The following is a 20,175-nucleotide window of genomic DNA, read 5'->3' on the forward strand; positions in this document are numbered from 1 at the left end:
TGTAAAAGTGAGGAATGGCACTGCAGCTGTTGCAGTGCTGCAGTACTGCTGGACTTCATAACAAGATATAGAGGGTGAATTTCAATAGTACAAGTTTCATAAAAAAGCCAACAATCCAATGCTAGCACTTTTCTTGGATGACAGCATACAATAAAAACATGAAACTTCCCTCATAAAAAAGCCAAATACAGTTTGCTTGACTGTGAGAGATTTATAACATTAATAATGCCATTATCAGTAAATTATGAAACACTTTGCACCAGTAAAGAACCATTACTTCTCACTGTAAAGATATTCAATTAACTTTCAACTGAAATATGTGACCCCAGACTTCCTGGGTTTGATACTAAAGGACAACTGAAAGCAGGCAGATTTATGATACTAAAACCAAGCTGCTAACTTCAACTGTGATATAACCAATTTGCAGAAGAGCTAAATCATATTTACAAAGACAAAAACAGAGCTCAACTTGAAACAGGGTTGTACATCACCCCCAAAGCCCTTCTGTCTCTGGTTTGAACAATGTACTGCAGCAGGGCTTCCAGGGAACAAAAAACCCAAACTAAACCAAAAAAACTCACCCTGTCTGGGTTCCTGCTTAAAGCCAAGCACTCATCTATGCTAAACAATTATTGTCAAAACTGAATCTGTAAGCGTTCAGAGTTTGGCTGAGCTTCTGTATTTTTGCCTGCAATTTCCCAATGAGGAAATGGCCCATGCTGTCAGTTGTATCCACACAGAAAGCCTGATGCTGGATGCTCTCACTTGACAGCTTAATCCTTTTGCATCCAGTAAATCCTTCACTTCCCCAATGCACAAAACCTACTCCATATATGCACTGTGTTGTCACTTCTCAACACAGCAAAGTATATGTAAGATAACTTGTAAAGTAGCATCAAGCTGCTACTATTATCCAAACAAAGAGAAAGGGTTCTCAAAAAATTAACTTAAATAATTTCCAGCCACAGTGGGAGAGGAAGAAAAAATGTGGAAGTGTGTTTTAAAGGAAAGATAAATACTTCAAAATATATTGAAATATATCAAAATATACTTCAAATATGATATATTTCAGAGATGAACTTACATATGTCAGATTTGGAAAAAAAAATCCTCTAACCCACCTATTAGTGTTTGGAAGAGGCTTGAAATGCAGAAAAGTTATTTCAGTTTGAGCATCCTGAGAAGAAAGATTATCTTGGGAAGCATTCATCATGCACTATAAACTGAATACCAGGTACGTAACAGAATTACCAAAACCATATATATTGAAAGTGTAGTTTAAAAAATATCTTGGACAAAAGAAAACCATTCCAAGTCAAACACCCACAAGAAATGTATGAGGCCCCACTATTTAGGTTTTCCTATAAAGAAGAAACATTGCTGTAGCAAAAGTAACGCATCCAAAGCAGCTCCCTGAGTAAGCTCCCATTTAAGCTCCTGTTTAAAAAAAGGCAGGGTGTCAGGGAAGAGCTCCCTTTGCTACCCTACTGAGGCATGCAGCCTCCCAGATTCCCTCATCCTGTGATTGAGCAGGTGGTCTCCCTGGCACACAGGTCCCTTCACAAAAGGAAAGGTGCTGCCCATGCTGCCCATGTTTAATACATTACTGCTGGGAACAAGTTTAGAGCAGCCACTGCCTGTGTCAGAAGGCAAATGGGACCAATCAACTTGTGAGCTGCTGAGTGACACTGTGAGTCCTGCCTCTGAAACTTTTGTTATTTTTTCCCCTCAGCCTACTTCAATTGTTTCCACAGCTTGGTCACAGACTCGGAAAAGTTGCCAGAGATCGGCAGGCACGTCCCACAGCACGGAGCAAGCTCCTCTGTGCTTCACCAAGTCACACCAGGGGTAAGGAACCTCTCTTCTGTCTTATCTTTTAAATCTTGCAGGAAGGCATGCTGTAACCGTACTTTTCTACAAAAACCTCCTCTACTTAAACTAACAGCTGTTTTTAACTGTTTATCAAAAACATGGAAATATAGGCATTATAGCTCTGAGTCAAAGATATACTGCTAGGCAGGGAGTCTTTCAGCAACAGTAAAGGCAACATAATTTCCTATATGTTCATAGGACACCAGCTGTCCTTGGGTAGATGATTTATACAGGTGGTATTGCACAAGAAGGTGAGAAGGTTTCATCGTGTTTCCCATACCTTTCTCTTTCCTTTTAAATTTAATACCTTTTGCTTGTTTTTTCTTTTGTCTGTTTGCTCTTGGCTTTTAATCCAAAATCTACAAGGAGAATAATTGCCTTAAAGTTTTGTAGAGGCATTCTTTTTCCCAAAGCTGCCTATTCACAGACCAGCAAGGGCAAAGAAGCTCTTTCACCATTAATTCTGTAAAACATTTTTCTGATCTAACACATTGAGAGAGCAAATCTTTTTTGCTGTATGATGAAAAATTACCCTTAATTAAAAATTTTAAGTGATTTATAGCACTACTAGAAATGAAATTATACCACGTTACTCGAAGTGCAGCTCAAGCTACAGAATCAATGTAGTGTTTTTGCTTTGACATCCATTGAAATTTTATTTTCTCCTGTTATTCATTGTAACTAACACAACACTTGTCCTAGATTGCTTCTAATAACTGAGAAATAATTCAGCTAGGATTTGTAACATCATGAACTGAATTTCAAATGCAGAAAAGAACCCTTTTATTTCTCAGGGAAGCGCAGACATGTTGTACAATGAAATGCAATCCCAGCTTTAAAATCACTGAAATAAGGTGCATCTCAGAGAAATACATCACATAGAGAACATTCAATATTTACGTATACAAATATTTTAAAAATAAATACGATTCTTGAATATGCATGTCTCTAGGGTACTTATGCTCCTTAAAATCTTGTTCCTCCGTTTCATCAATTGACACCTTACTACTTATGTCTACATATGGTTACAGAAGAGACAAACCTAATACAGACTTGTAATTTTGTGAGGTGTGTGTTTCCCTGTTAGTGAACAGATACACTTAATTCCTTTTCCTAGTGACTGGCAGCCATCAGGCAAAGATAGATCCAGGTGCTTGCTTTTGTGCTCAGCAGCCTTGTGCCATTTTTGAATATTCAAGTGAGAGAAATGGCTGGACATGCTGTTACTCCTGAGGCAAACAGTCTGGTACAGAGTTCCCTAGAAGCTGTTTTCAGTAGGCAGAGGCAGCACTTCAGACTTCCCAGTGCCTACAAAGAGCAAGAAGATTCTGAGACAGATTTTTTTTCAAGGCTGAAGTTATACATAAAATGTATTTTTAAGTGAAGATAGGAGTTAAGGTATATTCTACCACCAAGAGAATCTTTCTCTTCTACCACAAATATTGTATATGCAGACTTTAAAAATACCCACATAGACTGAACAACCCACCGACGCTTAACTGCCATAGGCAGCTCTTCCCTGGAAGCTGGAATGCATCCCATCGCTACAGCAGGTCAGCTGCTCCATTATCTCTCATTTTATCTGGTTAAGAGTTCAGTAATTTAATGTAGATGAGAGAGTGGCTCAGCTGTTAAATTAAATTTAAAAATTTCACACTTGTAACATCCCATGTCAAAGATATCCAAACCCTGAGAAACAACCTACAGTCATGACAGAGGCATGTGCTACAGGACAGGTGATAAGTGTTACAAATCAATGTGAAATTAGGCATTTAATTTACAGCAGGCAATTTTCTGCCTTTTTTTTTTTTGCTACTCATTTGTCAAGATGACAATGCAATTGTTATTTAAGAGAGATTCAGATTTATGTATTACCACATTTTTATTTTTAAAAGCGGCATTTACTTCTCATCCTTTGAGGAAGTTAGTAATATAGTGCCTCCATAGTGCTTTCCAGCAGGAAACTCACTGAAATCATCAGTTTGTAACTAGTAGTATAAAGGTGATTTTCACTGCTTTTTCAGACCATCAGCAAGCAAAAAGGTACGGGATACATGTACAGAACTACCCCAGCAACTTTTTCTTTGCTTTAAGAATAATTTGATTTAGGAATAAAGAAGTACCCCAGCTGGAGAAATAAAAAATCCCACAGGGAAGTAAAGTTCTGTTCCCTAAAACTACAAGACACTTTAGAACTGAACATTGCTATTACTTTCTGGAGATTGAGAAAAGGCTAAACAGGACCTTCCTGGCATCAAGTAACTTCACAGAAGTTGAATTTATCTACTATATCCTTCTGAATCAATGCCATATCATTGTTCCCTGACGTGCTAGAAGGTTAAAAACAAAACTTGGAACATACCTTTCCACTTCTACCTTTTACACATGCTAGATGTATTTCAATTTTTACTTTAATTCAAATTGCAGTTAGACTATTTCCTATTAAAGTGACATTATGAACCACCATAGCTAAAACTCAACATGAAACAACTTGTTAGGTAATCAGTGAATGCAGCAGAGCATGGAGTTAATTTCCTAAAAGAAATTTACTAAGTAAAAGGCAGATCACATCAACAGACTGGAATTGGTATACAGTTATTTTATGTCTTGCTTTGATGAGTATGGAAACTGAAGAACCTGCCCAAGATCCTACTGCATGGTCCTGCAGCAGTTGCAGGGAGTTTAACCAACTTAAAAACTAGCCCAAAGCACTGGCTCCCAGGCTACTCTAATGGACCAGCACACATGTAAGTCCCAGTTATCCACAAGATATGTAGATAAATTTCAAAGCCCAAAACGATTAGTGTATTCAACTATTCATCAGTGTAATTTCTTGTCACCTACACCGTTCACATTCTCATGGACTTGAAATACAAGTAGAGGCTCTCATTGTTGGTCTTGTGTCTTAGAACACCAAAAACATCAAAGCTACTCAGAAGGAAGACTGTAGAAACAATGAATTTGTCAGAGAGGGAAAAAAAAAATAATCTGAAATGTGAGTCTTCCCCTGTGCTCTCTGAAACACATGACATCTCAGTACAAAACAAACAAAAGGTAAAGAGAATGATAAAATGAGTGTGTTTTTTTCCTGTTACCAGCACTTTTCATACTACAAGCTGAATTGTTGCTTCTTTCCCCATCCCAAGGAAATACTGTCTCCATATGACTGAAAAATTATATTATATGCCACAAGTCAGTGCCTAAATCTTTAATCAACATAACTTTATGTACTTTTTCCATCACTACATTCATGGTTAGTAAGACTTTTTTTTCAATGGACAGAAGTGAATTACTGGGGTTTTGGGACATCTCATTCTAAAAATCTATGCAATAGACTTATGCAACATAACTTTTACAGCCTCTCAGGGCTTCACTTGGTCATGTGGAACTGCAAGAATTCAAGTAAGTCAAACTTCTTCTATTCCACTGATATCACTGCTGCATTTAGTGAACGTATGACAGGAAACAGGCCGTGGCATTTCCAAGGGAGCCAAATTTATCCCGTGTGACTTCAAAGGAGTCAATGCAGTTGCACCAGGAATGGCCCACAGTTTTCACTTCGGTCACATACCCTCTCTCATTGTGAAGGGCACCCAGGAACAAAGATAAAAATAACCTAATACAAATCAGGGAAACAGTCACATGTCAGTGAAGTGGGAAGCAATAACTGTGATCAGTGACTCATTCTGAAGTATGGAGTATAGGGTATTCCCTACATAGTAACATAGAGGGTCAGCCACCAGACATTTTCTGCAGATTCACTCTGTGCCTAAGACAAGCCTTGCACATCCCTTAACAGCACTCATAAAACAGAACTGCACAGCAATGCAGCCAACTGCTCCCCTTGTGTGATGCTCAGTCTTGTCACACGAGTCACACTTTGTGACTCCTAAAAAATATCAAATATAATTTGCCCTTTTGCTGCACATTTGTTTCAAGAAGTGGTGTCTGCAGGACCAATTCTTCTTTATATTGGCCTAAAACACCAGGCACTGAACAGCAGAGAGCAGTTACTATTTGTGACAATGACCAGTCTTTGTTTCTGTGTAATTATTTTCCAAGCTGTCCATTTTGACCTTGATAGCCTGTGTGCAGCTGTGTTACTGAATCTGTTTCTCTTTCTGCACACTTTAGGTGGGTGACAGCACCATGGAGGATTAACAAGCAAGGTATGTGTTTATTAGTTGAACCCGAGCACTTGTAAAGACAAACTTGTTGAAATACAGACACAGAATTGGCTTCCTTTGCTTACAAGAAAACTTACCCCACAGACAGGAGGTTAAACAACACACAGATGTTTCAAAAACTTCCAAAACCACATAAACTATTAAATCAAGAAACTCAATCTATTTTGTCCTCTCCTCATCCCTTCTCTACAATGTCTTCTAGCTGTATGATGTAGAAAGGTCTTAACTTATGCTACCTTCCACTTTTTAAGATCCTTTTGTATTCCCTTCTGGTCACATGTGTCTAAAAATCTATTTTGGCCTTGCATCTGTGATGCCCAACCAGATAACACTGCTTTTTATGGAAGCACTTCAGAGCCCCAGGGCCTTGCCCCTTGAGTCATGCAAGTGAAACGTATGCAGCAACACTGCAGTGCAGGTGCCAGCGTGAGTGCAGTTACACCTAATGCAGTAGGGTTGCATTAGTTTCTAATGAAATGGAATTTACATTTATTCTGCATGTGCACAAGTACACATTGATGCTGTTCCAATCCTTCTTTGGGCTCCAAGAAAAAAAAAATTAGGAAAGATAAATGTTGCTGCAGCAAGTCACACACAGCCCGAAGACCAAGAGTTGCACACACCTGACACTGAAAAAATGGCATAAAATGCCGTGATGAAGTCACCCACAGGAAATGCTGTTCTCTGAGCAGTGACTGTCACAGAAGCTGGTTACACAAACTCCTCTCAATCCATGTAAATCCATTTGTGGTTCATCTACTGGGACTTCTCTGCAAGAGGATAACCAGTCTAATGCACTCCAGCCTGTACTGGGCTGGGAGAATGAATGTGAATTCAGCCAAGAGACTTTAGAATTCCTGTGCATGTCTTACTTTTACTGCACTTGGGACAGACCATGACTAGTAAAGAACTAAGCAGAATATACTTGGCAAGCATTTAACTGCTTAAATAGATGAAAACAGGTACAGCAAAAAGTCAAACAAAGATAAAAAATTGTAGTCACTACAAGAGTATGTTCTGGTGTATGTTTTTTTTCGCAATAAAGCTAAGATCAACTACAGCTCAAAAAATCATAACAAAATCTGAAGTTCAGTTTGAGGAGATGTCATCCCATGGAGTCCTCTAAGGGTATTAGAGGACCATGTGCAATCTGATTGCTTTTGAAAGTCTCTCTTAAATACCAACACTGCCACTGAAAACACATGCATTCTGTTCATACAGTAACATTTCACTCTACAGCCCAACATGAAAGGATTAAAAAAGGAAGAGTCTGAAAGACACTTTCGTTTCCTTTTAAGGTTGTTCCATTTTAGCCACATATAAAGACAAATTCATGGGCAAAGTATCTCTGATTCAGTCAGGATCATCATGTAATTTGGGCAGCAGACATTAAGCAATTGTCTTCCTCTACGTGGCATATATAACTTCACTTATTTCCAGGAAAAACAAAATGAAGTGATGACAAGGAGAGGCCTTCTATGAAATATATGAACACAATATTAATTCATAAAATGTTTAGGGGTAAGTGCAGCTTTAGGAATAAAGTTTGACAGATCATCATCATTATTTTAAAAACCAAGTTTTCACATTATGACAGCACCTACATTCAGAATTCAACTCACCATGAGCTAAACAAGCATATATCAAAGCCAGCTTCTTGCCACAGAAGGTTTTTACAGGAAGGTTTTATGTTGCAACTACTTATTTAGAGTTTTGAAACAACTGATACCCTGTCTTCCATCTGCCACTAAAAAATATAGGAAAAATACACTTTAAATAGGAAAAATGCACTTTAAATAGGAAAAATACACTTTAAATGTAATACTCACTTAAAAGACAAAGTTGTGTAATTGCTTTGTTTTGTTCCTTGCAGCAGTCCTCTGCCTTTGCACCCACATTTGTAACATACTGTCCAACATGCATAAAAAAATATTTAGTCCCTACTCAGTCTTGCCTGTTGAGAAGCACGTTACTAAAATTCCCTACAGCAGTGATGCATTAGGTTTTAATAGCCCACCATCAAGAACTTCTTCTTGGAATGGAAATATTTCAACAAGAATTTTTTTCCTCCCTTCCAGCAAAAGGTACTGGTAAATCAGGTTATCTGCCCTGTCAGTACCAGCCAGGAGGACTATCCAGATCTAGCCGAAAGGTCTGTGACCCTACACTTATCATCAAGCCTTCACAAGTCCTTGAGCAAATAAAGCAGAGAGGTGTGTGTGGAAAGGCAATCAGCCACAGAGGCCGTGTGAGATAGAGAGCTTAGGATCTAAGGCAATAATCTGGGCAAAACTCAGATATCCACAGTTTCCATAGTACAGTTACTTAACACTGCTAAGAAGCAGGTGCTCAGTAGTCTTCAGAAGGAGAAGCATAATACAATACAAATCTAAAATTAAAACTCTAAAATTTTAAAATTCAGTTTTAACCTAAAAACATTGCTTTAAAGCTCTAAAAAGTCTGAAATAAACAGATTGTTTTTACAATCTCTACACTCAAAAACACTTCTGCACTTCTAATTCTCTGCTTTCCTGCTTTCCAGCTCTGCAAAGGCTGTCTAAAACAAAGAGAAGATATTAGGCACTTTGCACTGTTCCTGACCACTGCTCTTCTTTCCTGCACTCCTAAAACCTCTGATTTGTGCCCTCTGCTTTCCTGTTGCCATGGAGAAGGTCCAACACATGACCCGCTCCGCTCTGAGGAGAGCCTCAACTATTGAGGTCAACCCACAAGCACGCCAAAGGCTCCAAGAGCTCTTTGTGAATTTCTGCCTGATTCTAATTTGCCTCTTGCTGATCTGTATCATAGTGATGCTTCTCTGAAGTTCCAGCACTCCTCTGCCCTGTCCTCTAGGAAAGTCACCCCAGGGGGAAGAGAGACCTACACGTGCAAACTCCCAGTGCAAGGATCCTCATGTGACAGGGGCTAGCACTTGGACTAGAGAGTGTGCCAACCAGTGCTCTGTTATCTTACTGCCTGCTCATGTATTAAAAACACATTTTCTGTGCAGAACAGTGTTTAGAGCCTGTAGTTACAAAGTTGTGCATGACTCAATTTGTCCGCCTCAACTAAGAGATGTCTTTACTACATGGGTTAAAGTATCAGTAAATCAGATTATCTGCTCCAATCAGTAACAGCCAGCAGCTGGTAAATTCAAAGTTTTAGTCAGCTAAACAACATCATCACTTTCTGGGGGCCTAAGTCTTTTTAGGTTTCTCTGAAAATCTTTAAGCCCTTGGAAGGGTTCCAAATTTGGACCATGCCTACCCAAAGAAGAGCTTTACAGGTACACAGCCCTCAACACATCCTGGGAAAATTTCTGCTCTGCTTAGTTCAAAGTGCTGCATCTCTGCATTATCAGCTGAAGGCATTCAAATAGCTTTAGCGTTTTTCAAAGGAATATGAGAATGAACCAAAAATCTCTTCTAACTCAGAAAGGAAAAACTAGTTCATATGTTTTTCTCTCTATTTAAGGGATCTTATATATGTGACATCTGGCAAGATTTTTCATTATGTTTTGCAGAAAAAAATTGACACTACCATAACTGAAATAAAAAATATTGTTTTCCATAGTAATTTGCCTGACATGACAACTGGCACAACTTGGATTCTCAGAGTTCTTAACATTTGCCTTCAGACAACTTAATTAAGGCCTGTTCTTATTTATGTAGTAATTCCCTTAGTTTAAAACTACAAAAAACTTGGAACTTGCCAATGTCACATGAGGTGGCTCACACCTGATGTGGCAAAGAGAAAAGTCTAGGCCATCATTACTGTTGTGACTGAAGTGTATCTATACAAATAAAAGTAACATCCCCATCTTCAACTGCAAATTCCTGCTAGAGAATATGAAAGTACTTTCCTAAAATAAATGACAGATTAAAAAGTTCATTGTAAACAATTATGCATAGGAGGGAAAAGCACTGCAGAAATATCTTTTCAACCATAGACTATACACATAACAGATGACGCTTCTGCTCCAGAAATTGTGAGTAACAAGACTGAATAGAAGACTTCCAACCCTACTTACCCTATTACCTGTTGCTGGTATTAAGCAAAATCCCCAGAAATTTGATACACTTCTCAAATTTAAAGAAAGCTTAAGAATCAACAAAGGTCAGACAGACGTCCATTTTTTAAAGAGATATTCTTCCATTCCATTCTATGTAAACATTCTTATTAATGAATACAGAAAAATCAAAACAAGTTTGTCTTGCATTCTGCCTTTAAGACTTAATATTTCATTCGTAGAAGTTGATAATAAACAGCTGAGCAGGAAGGGAAGAAATCTTTGAAAAAACTCTGTATTCAATGGAATGCAAGCAAATCCAGTGGTGAACTTCCTATCTGGTGAGTAGGTATGTTGAGACCAGACTCTGAAGTAAGGTTACCCACAAGAGGAAATTAAGATAGCTACTTGTATGAGGAGTCGGGCGAGCACTGTGAGACTGGCAACACACCCCCAAACCTGCAAGTTAGTATTATGAGCATTACTGGTTTGAACTGTCTGTGTAAATCTCAATTTCCATTTCATGCATTCTGACCACTCTCACAAATGTGAGAGATTTTAGCAAGCGTACTTCCCCTTTTAATCCTTCTTGCTTTTCTTCTCTTTTCGAATCTGTATTTTTGTGATGGATAGAGTTTCTAGCTTTAATTTGCTTTGGATGTGTTTCAAGAGACTTCAACTGGAAATAGACAGTTTTACAGTACTGAAAACCTGCTGAAGAAAGAAGTGTTAAGAGTAAAGCATCAGCACTGCATTCTGAGGACATGTTTGGGTTAGAGGTTTTACAAGCCAATAATTTAAAGGAGTCAGAGTAAAGCATTGCTAAAAAACGTAGCCCAATAAAAACAAACCCTCCAATTTCCTTTTATGTACGTGAAAATCCATAACTTATTTTTAAACAATAACCAAACAAGAACAAAACCAAGTTATCAAGAAACCGGAAGCCTTACTGCTATTTTACAGCAATGCAGATATATTGCACATACTGTATGGTTCATTGGTGTCTTAGGCTTCTGTTGATCAAAAAATCAGTTACTATCCTCTATATCACCAATTGTAAACCAAACCCAGAAATTTCAAAAAAACCCATTTGTACATAATACAATCTTCTTTGTAGACTTATCAAGCTTTAAAAATAATAGCTACAGTATTTTTATTTAATGAAAGGACTACTTGAAAAATATTAATGCATAAAATATATCTAATTGTTTAGAAAGAAGCATCCATTCTATTACTTACCTATTAAAGTTATGTGAAAAGAAGCTAGTCATCACATAGCTTTCTAATTCTCTAAATCTCTATTTATTCTGCTTTGGTTTTCAGGAGTAATCTTGACTATTTTGCAATGTCCAGGTCACTTACATGTAGCTAGTGCTTGTAACTATTCCTAATTAATTTCTGCAAATGTAATCAAAAAGTTTAGCACTTTTATGAGTCATAATAAAAATAGCAAACATGTACAGCACATAGCTTGGATTACGTGTGTAGTTCTCTGCTCCACTCCACCCAAGCCTAATTCTTTTTCCTAAGGTCATTTTACACACCAGTAGTGAATAAAGACAGCTAAACAGGCAACAATCTGGTATTACTCTTCCTCCAAAAAAAAAAAAATTACCAACATCCATGACAACTTTATACCAGGAAGGAGCTGAATCAGGAACCATGATAAGCTGGTTTTAAAGATGTGTTTCCTCAGCCAGCTCCTCAGTAAAAAATGATACAATTGATTTAATAATTGAATAGTTGATATTATTCTCTATGTGAAAACATGACCCATTTAAAAATTGAAACTTTGCTCGGACCAAGACTAGTCAGAAAGTGTTTTAGAAGGCAGCAGATACTTGCATTTCTTTAATAACTGTTCTACATCAATTTAGCAACAACTTCCCTTCCTATAAGAACTGAACCACTCATTGGACAGACAAGAGTAAAACAGCCTTAAACAAAATTATTCACACGACACGCACAAAATGTTTGTCACCCCCCTGGACAAAAAATTTGTATGTAAGTTTTGCTACAATTACACCAATGGCCAATGGTACAACTAGGCCAGGGGTATCCTGGCATGCATTCAGAAGAGCATTCCCAGCAGGGCAAGGGAGATGACTCTGCCCCTCTACTCCACCCTGGTGAGGCTGGAGTGCCATGTCCACTTCTGGGCTCCTCAGTACAAGAGAGACATGGAGCTCCTGCAGCAGGTCCAGCAGAGGATTACAAAGATCATTAAGGCACTGGAGGAGTACTTCTGTTAAGAGTGAAGTCTGAGGGAGCTGGGCCTGTTCAGCCTCCAGAAGAAGTCACTGAGGGGACCGTATCAATGTCTGTCTGAAAGGGGTGCCAAGAGGATGGAGCCAGGCTCTGCTGGGTGGTGCCAAGCAGCAGGACAGGAGGCAATGGGCAGAAACTGATGGACAGGAAGTTCCATGTGAATGTGAGGAAGAACTTCTTTAGTGCAGGTGACTGTGCACTGGAACAGGTTGCCCAGAGAGGCTGTGGAGTCTCCCTCATGGGAGATGTTCAGACACCACCTGGACACAATCCTGTGCCATGTGCTCTAGGATGACCCTGCTTGAACAGGAAGATGGTAGTCCCCTCCAACCTTATCCATTCTGGGATACAGACAGAACAATAATCATAAAAAATGGTTACACTTTTTAATGTATGCTGAAACATACTTTACTTATATCCTCTCTACCAAAATTAGAGCAGAATAATTGAACACATTCATTTAAAGAGTTTATATTTGGAAGGATATAAACACACTGTAGATTACAGACCAGATACCTGTATTTTTATGGCTATTAATGAATAGTGCCTAGGAGAATACAATTGGAATTTTTTTTGTGTGAAATCCTGCAAGATCCAGAGATGTGTTATTTAACAACAAATGTAATCCTTTTAGCTTTGATCTCCCTGATAAAAAGTGGGGGGAAAAAAAGAAGAAACGAACAAACCAAAACCCAGAACATATTTATAAGGATTCTTTTAAGAACTGATGCTACCCTCAGTAAGAACCCTGGTAATTTAAATTAATTAACACTATATTTACTGTAGTAATATATAATTGATTGCTTTATAAGCTTTTTCTTTCTTTAAAGGCAAAATTATGCAAGAAGTTACACCTTTGTATAAGATGTAAAACTATAAAATACTGCCCTCTTGTGATCTTCCCTAAAAATGTAGCTGATTATTAAAAGCAAGTTTTGGCAACTGTTGGCAGTATTAGGGTTAAGTGGGTTTATATATTCCTTTCACTCATGTATATATATTTCTATAAATAAACCCCAATTGTTAAGTTATTAATTCTATCTTAAAATAAGTAATTGCATATGTGCTATTAAAAGCACTAAGGACACATCCTCTGCCAGCTCAATCCAGATTCTTGGTAAGGCATTTGCAAGACTGCAGTGGGCCTTAGAAAGCACATTGCCAGCTAAACGTGGCTGCAGTGCATGATGCCAAACCCTAGAAGGGTAGGAAATACTTCTATTAACAGACAGACATTTTGCCCAGATAAGAAAGCAGGGGGCAGAGCAGTGTTTCACCCATAGAGGTATTTTAGAAGTAAATTTTCAACAGTCTGTTGCTGAAAGAGACCAAGTCTTGAGAACATTCATTCTTCTGAAAATTCGATGAGCCTGGAAAGTACCATACACATTGATAAAGTCAGTGAAGTGCCAAACTGTGTAAGAAAATTCAAGTCCTTCCTCCAATTATTAGTTTTTCAGAAATTCTTCAGTACTGGAATGAAAGTTATCATTAACCTTAATTTTATTTAATTTTATTTTTAAGGTATTTGAGAAAAAAAGGCTTGTAGGAGCATCCAGAATACTTTTCCAGAAAAAACCCAAACAACTAGCTATTTTAAGCACACTTTCTTAAGTGGCAGAAACTAAAAACCAGGGGAAGAGCTATGGACACAATGAAATTCATGTGACCCTACACAGCTTACTAATGAAGGAGCAGCCCTAAGCTACAATTAAGAGTCTGCTGCAGGCACAAGAGGGCAGACTGATGCACATTATGGATCTTGCCAACAACAGGGGTCTCAACCTGCTACTTAACTTTCTGCTCATTGTCTTGGTCCTAGTGCTTGCATTTATCCTTGTGAAGCTGATGTGAACCTCTGCAAGGCTCTGCTTCCTTCTCAGATTTCGCCCTGTGGATTTTGCAATGATAATGTAGACACTTTTAGACTACCTGAATGTAAGTATGTGAAGTCTGCAGAGGCTGAAGTATCTGACAGTTACAGAGAATGTGTTCACACCCCAAATTTATCAGAAAGCAATCCTAAGAGCTGTGCACAAGCTGTGCACCTGCCACTGAGTGAAGAAAGCACCTACAGCCTCACTGAGTACCCGAAGAGACCCAGGAATGCATCGGCAGCTACTGTAGGTTCTCATTGCTACAGCTGATTGTTATTTAAAGATCTACAAATTATTTGCAACACTCAAGGAACAGAACTTCTGCAAAAAGGGGACAGCAGAAATCAAAATTTTAAAATGGGATTTCTGTAGAACATATGCTTAATGGGAAATGACAGCAAGAAGGCAAACCAAAATGCCAGCTTTGAGTTGACAGCACACATCAAATTACCTGTGGAGAGAAAAGCACAGATGCTGTAAATGGAAACAAAGATATCCCTGAAACACAGCTTGCAGTAGCAGAGATGGGGATAAGTGAAGGTCAAATATGAAAACATTATTATTATTATTATTATTTTGGCTTTTTTGACCACCTGTGGTTCACTGCAACACCTCAAAAGCCAGAAGCCTTCTGTTAACCAGCATATCAAAAGAAGCACCTGTCAAAACAACTGAAAAACAAAGGGCCATTACCCATAACTCTGGCCAGGAGACCCTTAGCCCCAGCACATACACCAGCAGTAGGCACAGCTGCACAAACCCAGGATGCACTCCAGCCTCAGAAAGAGGATTTACCACTTATGCACAGGTCAAGTGAGCAGTGTGGGAGCCCTGCAGCCGTTTTTGACAGACCACTTGTTACTTGCCAGTGCCATCATCAGTCCATAGCCTGTCCTCACCTCTAGGAATGCAGCAAAAACTCCTTACAGGACTTTCTTTTGTGGCTCTTTACAGAGTGATGTACTTTTCCCACAGGCTCCTGGGAAGGAGAGTGACCAACAAGAGCACACTTCTGTTGGAATGATTTTCCAGAAGGTAGAGCTAAAAACATGAGAAGTGCTGGGAAAGGAGGGGACCAGAAGCAGATTTTCATATATCACACTGGAGCCAAACAACTTTCTCTTAGCATCTCACTTTCCCAAGTGAAACACAGGAACCAACCACAAGAACCACCAAGCATAAACCAAAAAATATATATTGTACAGTAAATTTATTGCCATAAATATGCATATTAACACACATGCATAAGAGGCAGATGTTGTTTTATGGATGGGGGAGGCTCCAGCTCCAGCGTCCTACTGCCAACAGCACATCCCTGATTCAACACATATACTGCTGAGTGCTGAGTGTATTACAGAGCTGATCTATTCATGTTCACACCCAGAACTTCCATATGATCACTGCTGTTATTCAGTTATCTGCAGGAGACTCAACTAAACTGGATCTATGAACAGACTTTTCACAGGAAAAGGCAACATGCCCAGCAAACCCGAAAGCTTAAGGAAGTCCTGCCATTAGTAAGTATCCACATTCCACTCTATGCTACCTGCTCCAAAGCTTACAGAGCATTAGCATGCTGGTTTTATCTGGAATAAAGTTAATTTTCTTCATGGTATAGTAGTTAGCATGGGACTATGGACTGGTATAAGTACAAAGTGTAGCTATGATGAAGGAAATTGCCTCTGTCCCAGCCAAAGCAGCACAATGGCCTAGAGCAGCAGAGATAGTTAAAACAAAAGCTTTTTTCTCACCTGCTCTGAAATATGTGCAATAACCACTTGGTTCTTGCATAATGGCTTCTGCAAACTACATACCCATAGTTTTTTGAAGTTGAGAGTTATAGAAGTATGAATTCCAATCTGTTTGCATTTAAAGCAGAAAACATTGCACAGCTACATCACAATAAGCAATCATTTATTTTTATAATCTTGAAATATTCTGCTTTAAAAAAATCCGTAAATTTATATACCACCGATATATGTGGTAATGGTTACATAGTTTTGTATTAGGAAAATTCCTGTTGATGCTTGACATAGATGGTTCAAAGCACACCAAAACCACTGTAACAAACAGGAAACCCACTCTAGCCCAAAGCAGAATAAGAACAGTTTTCCCAACAAAATGGTTATTCACTGCTTGGGACTACTCAAAGCTTATTGTCTATATGACCTTCTCTATATTCAGAAGTTTCCCTGTCCTAGGGAAACCACTGTGACATCAGTTGGCCCTGACAAAACAATGAAATCACATATTCCTTTTTAATAAATTGAGGAAGATGAGCCTACTGCCACCAACGAGCACGTATTTCCAGATCGAAAATTACATACCAAGGCAGTCTGTGAGAAACTTTGCTGTCAGAGCATGGAGAAACAATGCCCAGACACAATCCCAGTAGCTTTCTCTCAGCCAGCAATGAACATGACAGAATCCTCAACAAATGCTGAAATACACTGCTGAAACTGAAGCATTTTCCAGAGATGACATATAAAGCTGGCAAAGTTATCAGCTAACCAATGCCAAGGCTCTTTTTGCAATCAAGCACAGTCCAAGTTTGCTTTCCAATCATTTGCTGCACTCCAGACTGAACCTACAAGCACCTTGTAAAGAATGGAATCCCATTTGCTGGGCTACCAACTTCACACCAAAAGGAACAGACCATCAAAAGCTTAGTTATGGCTTACATTAAAGGAGTTCACTCTGCTAGCTAAAAGTGATAATCCCTCATGTTGTAAACTTTCCTATTCCTGAAAAGTATCATTTCATCAAAATGTGATATAGGAAAAATATTGTTATTAATAATTTTAATTTTCTGATCTGAGAGAATTGTTAAAAAACCCTATCTTTGAGTTGACATTTAAGAATAAAATTCTATGTGGCAACAATGTTATATCTGACAAATGTTATGACTTTTCTTTCAATTAAACTTTTACAGCTTTGTTTACCAATTTTTAGATATGCATGCAGTTTACTTTCTTCCTTTTCTGCTTTGCAACAAAAATTGTTCTAATAACTCTAAACTTCTCAGTACATTAAAACTTAATTTCCAGCAATTTTTATATACATGGTGTGATCAATCCAGTGTTTTCCTCATTAAAAAAACCCACTAAACCTGGTACATTAAAGGGAAAAGATGCACTTAAGTAATTTCCACCTATTATCTCTGCAATATTCTGACACTATTTAGCACACCATGCAGAAATCATACAGATGCTCTGTACACTGGAATAAAGAGATTCATACTGTGATGCTTGCAACACCAGACAAAGTTAATATGTAGATATGCAATCTTATGAAGCTCTCCTTCTTATTATATGATCTCCAACAATTTTAAAGGCATGCTTTCATTTTAAATCTAATTTTTGGACTAGGACATAGCATGTACCTACATGCATTCAGATAATAGGATATATAATAGGATCAGACTTTAATTGCTTTTGCTTGAAAATTTTGAAATGCCATTGCTTGAAAACACAGAGCTTTTTAATTTAGATTTTACGGCCTCCAAGTTCAGTACATGGGAAATGTGATGTATTATAAGCAGTTTTTTTCTCTTAATACAGTCCTTATCACACATGTCATTATTCAAAGATCAGCTGTATATTGAAAACAATTAAACAAGCATATGGTGAAATATAAATTCTGCATGGAAATTGTTTTCATTAAAGCAATATTTCTTTGTTTCAGTGCATAAACTGAACTCCATACACTGAAGAACTTTTAAAATCTGTTCCTAGGAAATGTGTAGGAGAATGTTTATTTTCAAAAAGCATACATTAAATAACTCACATTAACTAAGGAAATGAATTTCCAGATGCAACTCCACGATGTTACACAATAACCAAAGAGCAGGTTCTCCTTGGAGATTTATTTCTGAAATGTACAAACATCACACCCACAGCTGAAGGATGCACCTTCTCTAAGAGGCATTCTGCTGTTCCACAGCACATTTTCTGCAGTTGCAAACCTGACCACATCCTGAAGGACAATCACAATGCAGCTGTAGGTCTTCTACACAACACTCTGAGCTTCCCTTACAATGCACAGGAAATTTTACTTTACAATCCATGGTTTACAATTGGAATGGAAAAGCCACATGACAGGCTTTATAATTTGGGGAGCAAAGTATAAGAAATACCACTGAGTTCAGTCAACTTCAGACTACTAAGGAAGCAGAGAATCTTAAGCTTGAAAGTAATTAACCTTGGAAAGTAATTAACCTTTTGAAGGGTGCTACATTATACTTTCCATTAGTCTTTAGAGTAAACAAATAGAAAGCTTCTCTGATTTTACAAAAATTAATTGTGAATTAGCATTTTCTATAGTCAACTGTCTATACTAGTCTGTGAGGACATAAAAACTTATTTTTACTGAGTATTATTAAACTGTTCCTGAACCATCAGTCCTCAAAATCAACTCAGAAAATTGCTGCTGTCTATTCTTACTTCATTAGTGATAGCCTGGAAGAAGAGTTCAGCTATCTTAAAGATACACAAAGCTGCCCTAGATTAACAGTTAAAAGTAAAGTTTGTTGTATTCTCTGTTCTTGGCAATAGTAGTTTTAAAGAAAAATAATGATAAACTGATTTTTTTTAGTCGTAGAAAAACCACTACATTTCCATCAGGATATATACATATTAAAAGCAAAAAAGCAAAAGTAATCCTCAAAGGAAAAGAATAATTAAAAAAATACATAGAGCTGTGGGTTTTGCCCTTTTTATAAATCATCTGCTTCCTCTTATGCCTTCTACTCTATCTCTTAGATATATATTTCACTTGGGATTGCAGTTTTCTTTGTTTCTCAGAAATAATAAAATACCAGTTCCCAGGTACACGTGATCTCTAAAGAAAGGCCACAGCAGAATGATGCTGAGGCTTCTTTAAAAAACAGGTGTCAAGACAGGAAGAATCATTCTCATTTTTTCATTGCTTCTGGCATCTCTCCTCCTTACAGGTGTAACCTCTGTCAGAAAGACAGGAGGGCAAGGGATGTTTCTAAGAGCCCAAAGGCTCACTGCTCTTGCACACACTTTAACCTTCACTGGGTCCTACTTCACAACCACATCTCACTTGAGGACATAGAACAGATCCCATTTCAAGGCCCAGCAATATGACTCCAGGTCATGCCAATGGAAGCACTTGCTAAGGGCATAAGGAATTTCCTCCACAGAGATGTAGAAGTTAGAGGTAAAAAAAAAAACCAAAAAAAAAATCCCAACAAAACCCAAAAAACCAACCAACCAACCAAACACCCACAAAAAAACACCCCACAAAACAAAACAATCCAGTTTTAGGCAAAATATCAAATCTCAAAAACCTGGAAAGGTGCAGCACTGTTTGTGAACTGAAGCCAAAGATAAATAATGCTTGTGTTCCCCCTGCTGGCTCTGTCCTCCAAACACAGCTCGGTAGCAATGCCTGCATGGATGAAAGCTTTTGAGTAATTGTAATAACACATACAGGCCTTCATCTGTTTCAAACATTTAACTTTGCCTTCATATCTACTTAAACATGATCAGAGGGAGAAAGCACTTCTGAGACCTGAAGGACAAAAGCTGGGAGTCCTTCTGATCTAAACAAAAAAAATTTCTAAAATACCAATCCTAAACAAAGCGCCTTTAAAGGCACATATAAGATGATGAAGAGATCTATGCCTAAATAAAGTAAATAAGTAAATAACACTTGTGAAACACCATCTGGAGTACTCCATACAGGTCTGGTATCCCCAGCATAAAGAAGAATGTGGAACTGTCGGAGCAAGGCCAAAGGAGGTCACAAAATTGGTAAGAGGACTGGAGCACTTCTCCTGTGAAAACAGGCTGAGGAAGGTGGGGCTGTTCAGCCTGGAGAAGAGAAGGTTGAGTGGAAATCTCATAGCAACCATGCAGTATCTGAAGGGGGCCTGCTGGAGCTCCTTCACAGGAACTGCAGTGATAGGATATGGAGTAACGGGTACAAATTGAAA

At 38.2% G+C, this 20,175-nt stretch overlaps 2 protein-coding genes across 5 annotated transcripts in view; one reads left to right on the forward strand and one right to left on the reverse strand.

Moving 5' to 3' along the window:
• The window catches only part of CEP85L (centrosomal protein 85L), a 135,280-nt gene that overhangs the window by 42,129 nt on the left and 72,976 nt on the right, over nt 1-20,175 (reverse strand). The gene's annotated exons all lie outside the window — the stretch shown is intronic.
• PLN (phospholamban) lies at nt 1,596-17,158 on the forward strand. Of its 3 annotated transcripts, none has more exons than XR_013181343.1 (3): nt 1,596-1,848; nt 6,007-6,041; nt 10,311-13,824. XR_013181343.1 is itself a non-coding variant. In XM_077175222.1 (3 exons), exon 3 carries the CDS (start codon nt 8,723-8,725, stop codon nt 8,879-8,881), a length of 159 nt encoding a protein of 52 aa, XP_077031337.1. In that variant the 5' UTR covers nt 1,596-1,848; nt 6,007-6,041; nt 8,602-8,722; the 3' UTR covers nt 8,882-10,296. The 3 variants fall into 3 exon arrangements, 1 of the variants encoding a protein (XP_077031337.1); XM_077175222.1 differs by lacking the exon at nt 10,311-13,824 and adding an exon at nt 8,602-10,296; XR_013181342.1 differs by lacking the exon at nt 10,311-13,824 and adding an exon at nt 13,861-17,158 and having other exon boundaries at nt 1,607-1,848.

The sequence above is a fragment of the Agelaius phoeniceus genome, chromosome 3 (assembly GCF_051311805.1).
Source record: "Agelaius phoeniceus isolate bAgePho1 chromosome 3, bAgePho1.hap1, whole genome shotgun sequence".
NCBI lineage: Eukaryota > Metazoa > Chordata > Aves > Passeriformes > Icteridae > Agelaius > Agelaius phoeniceus.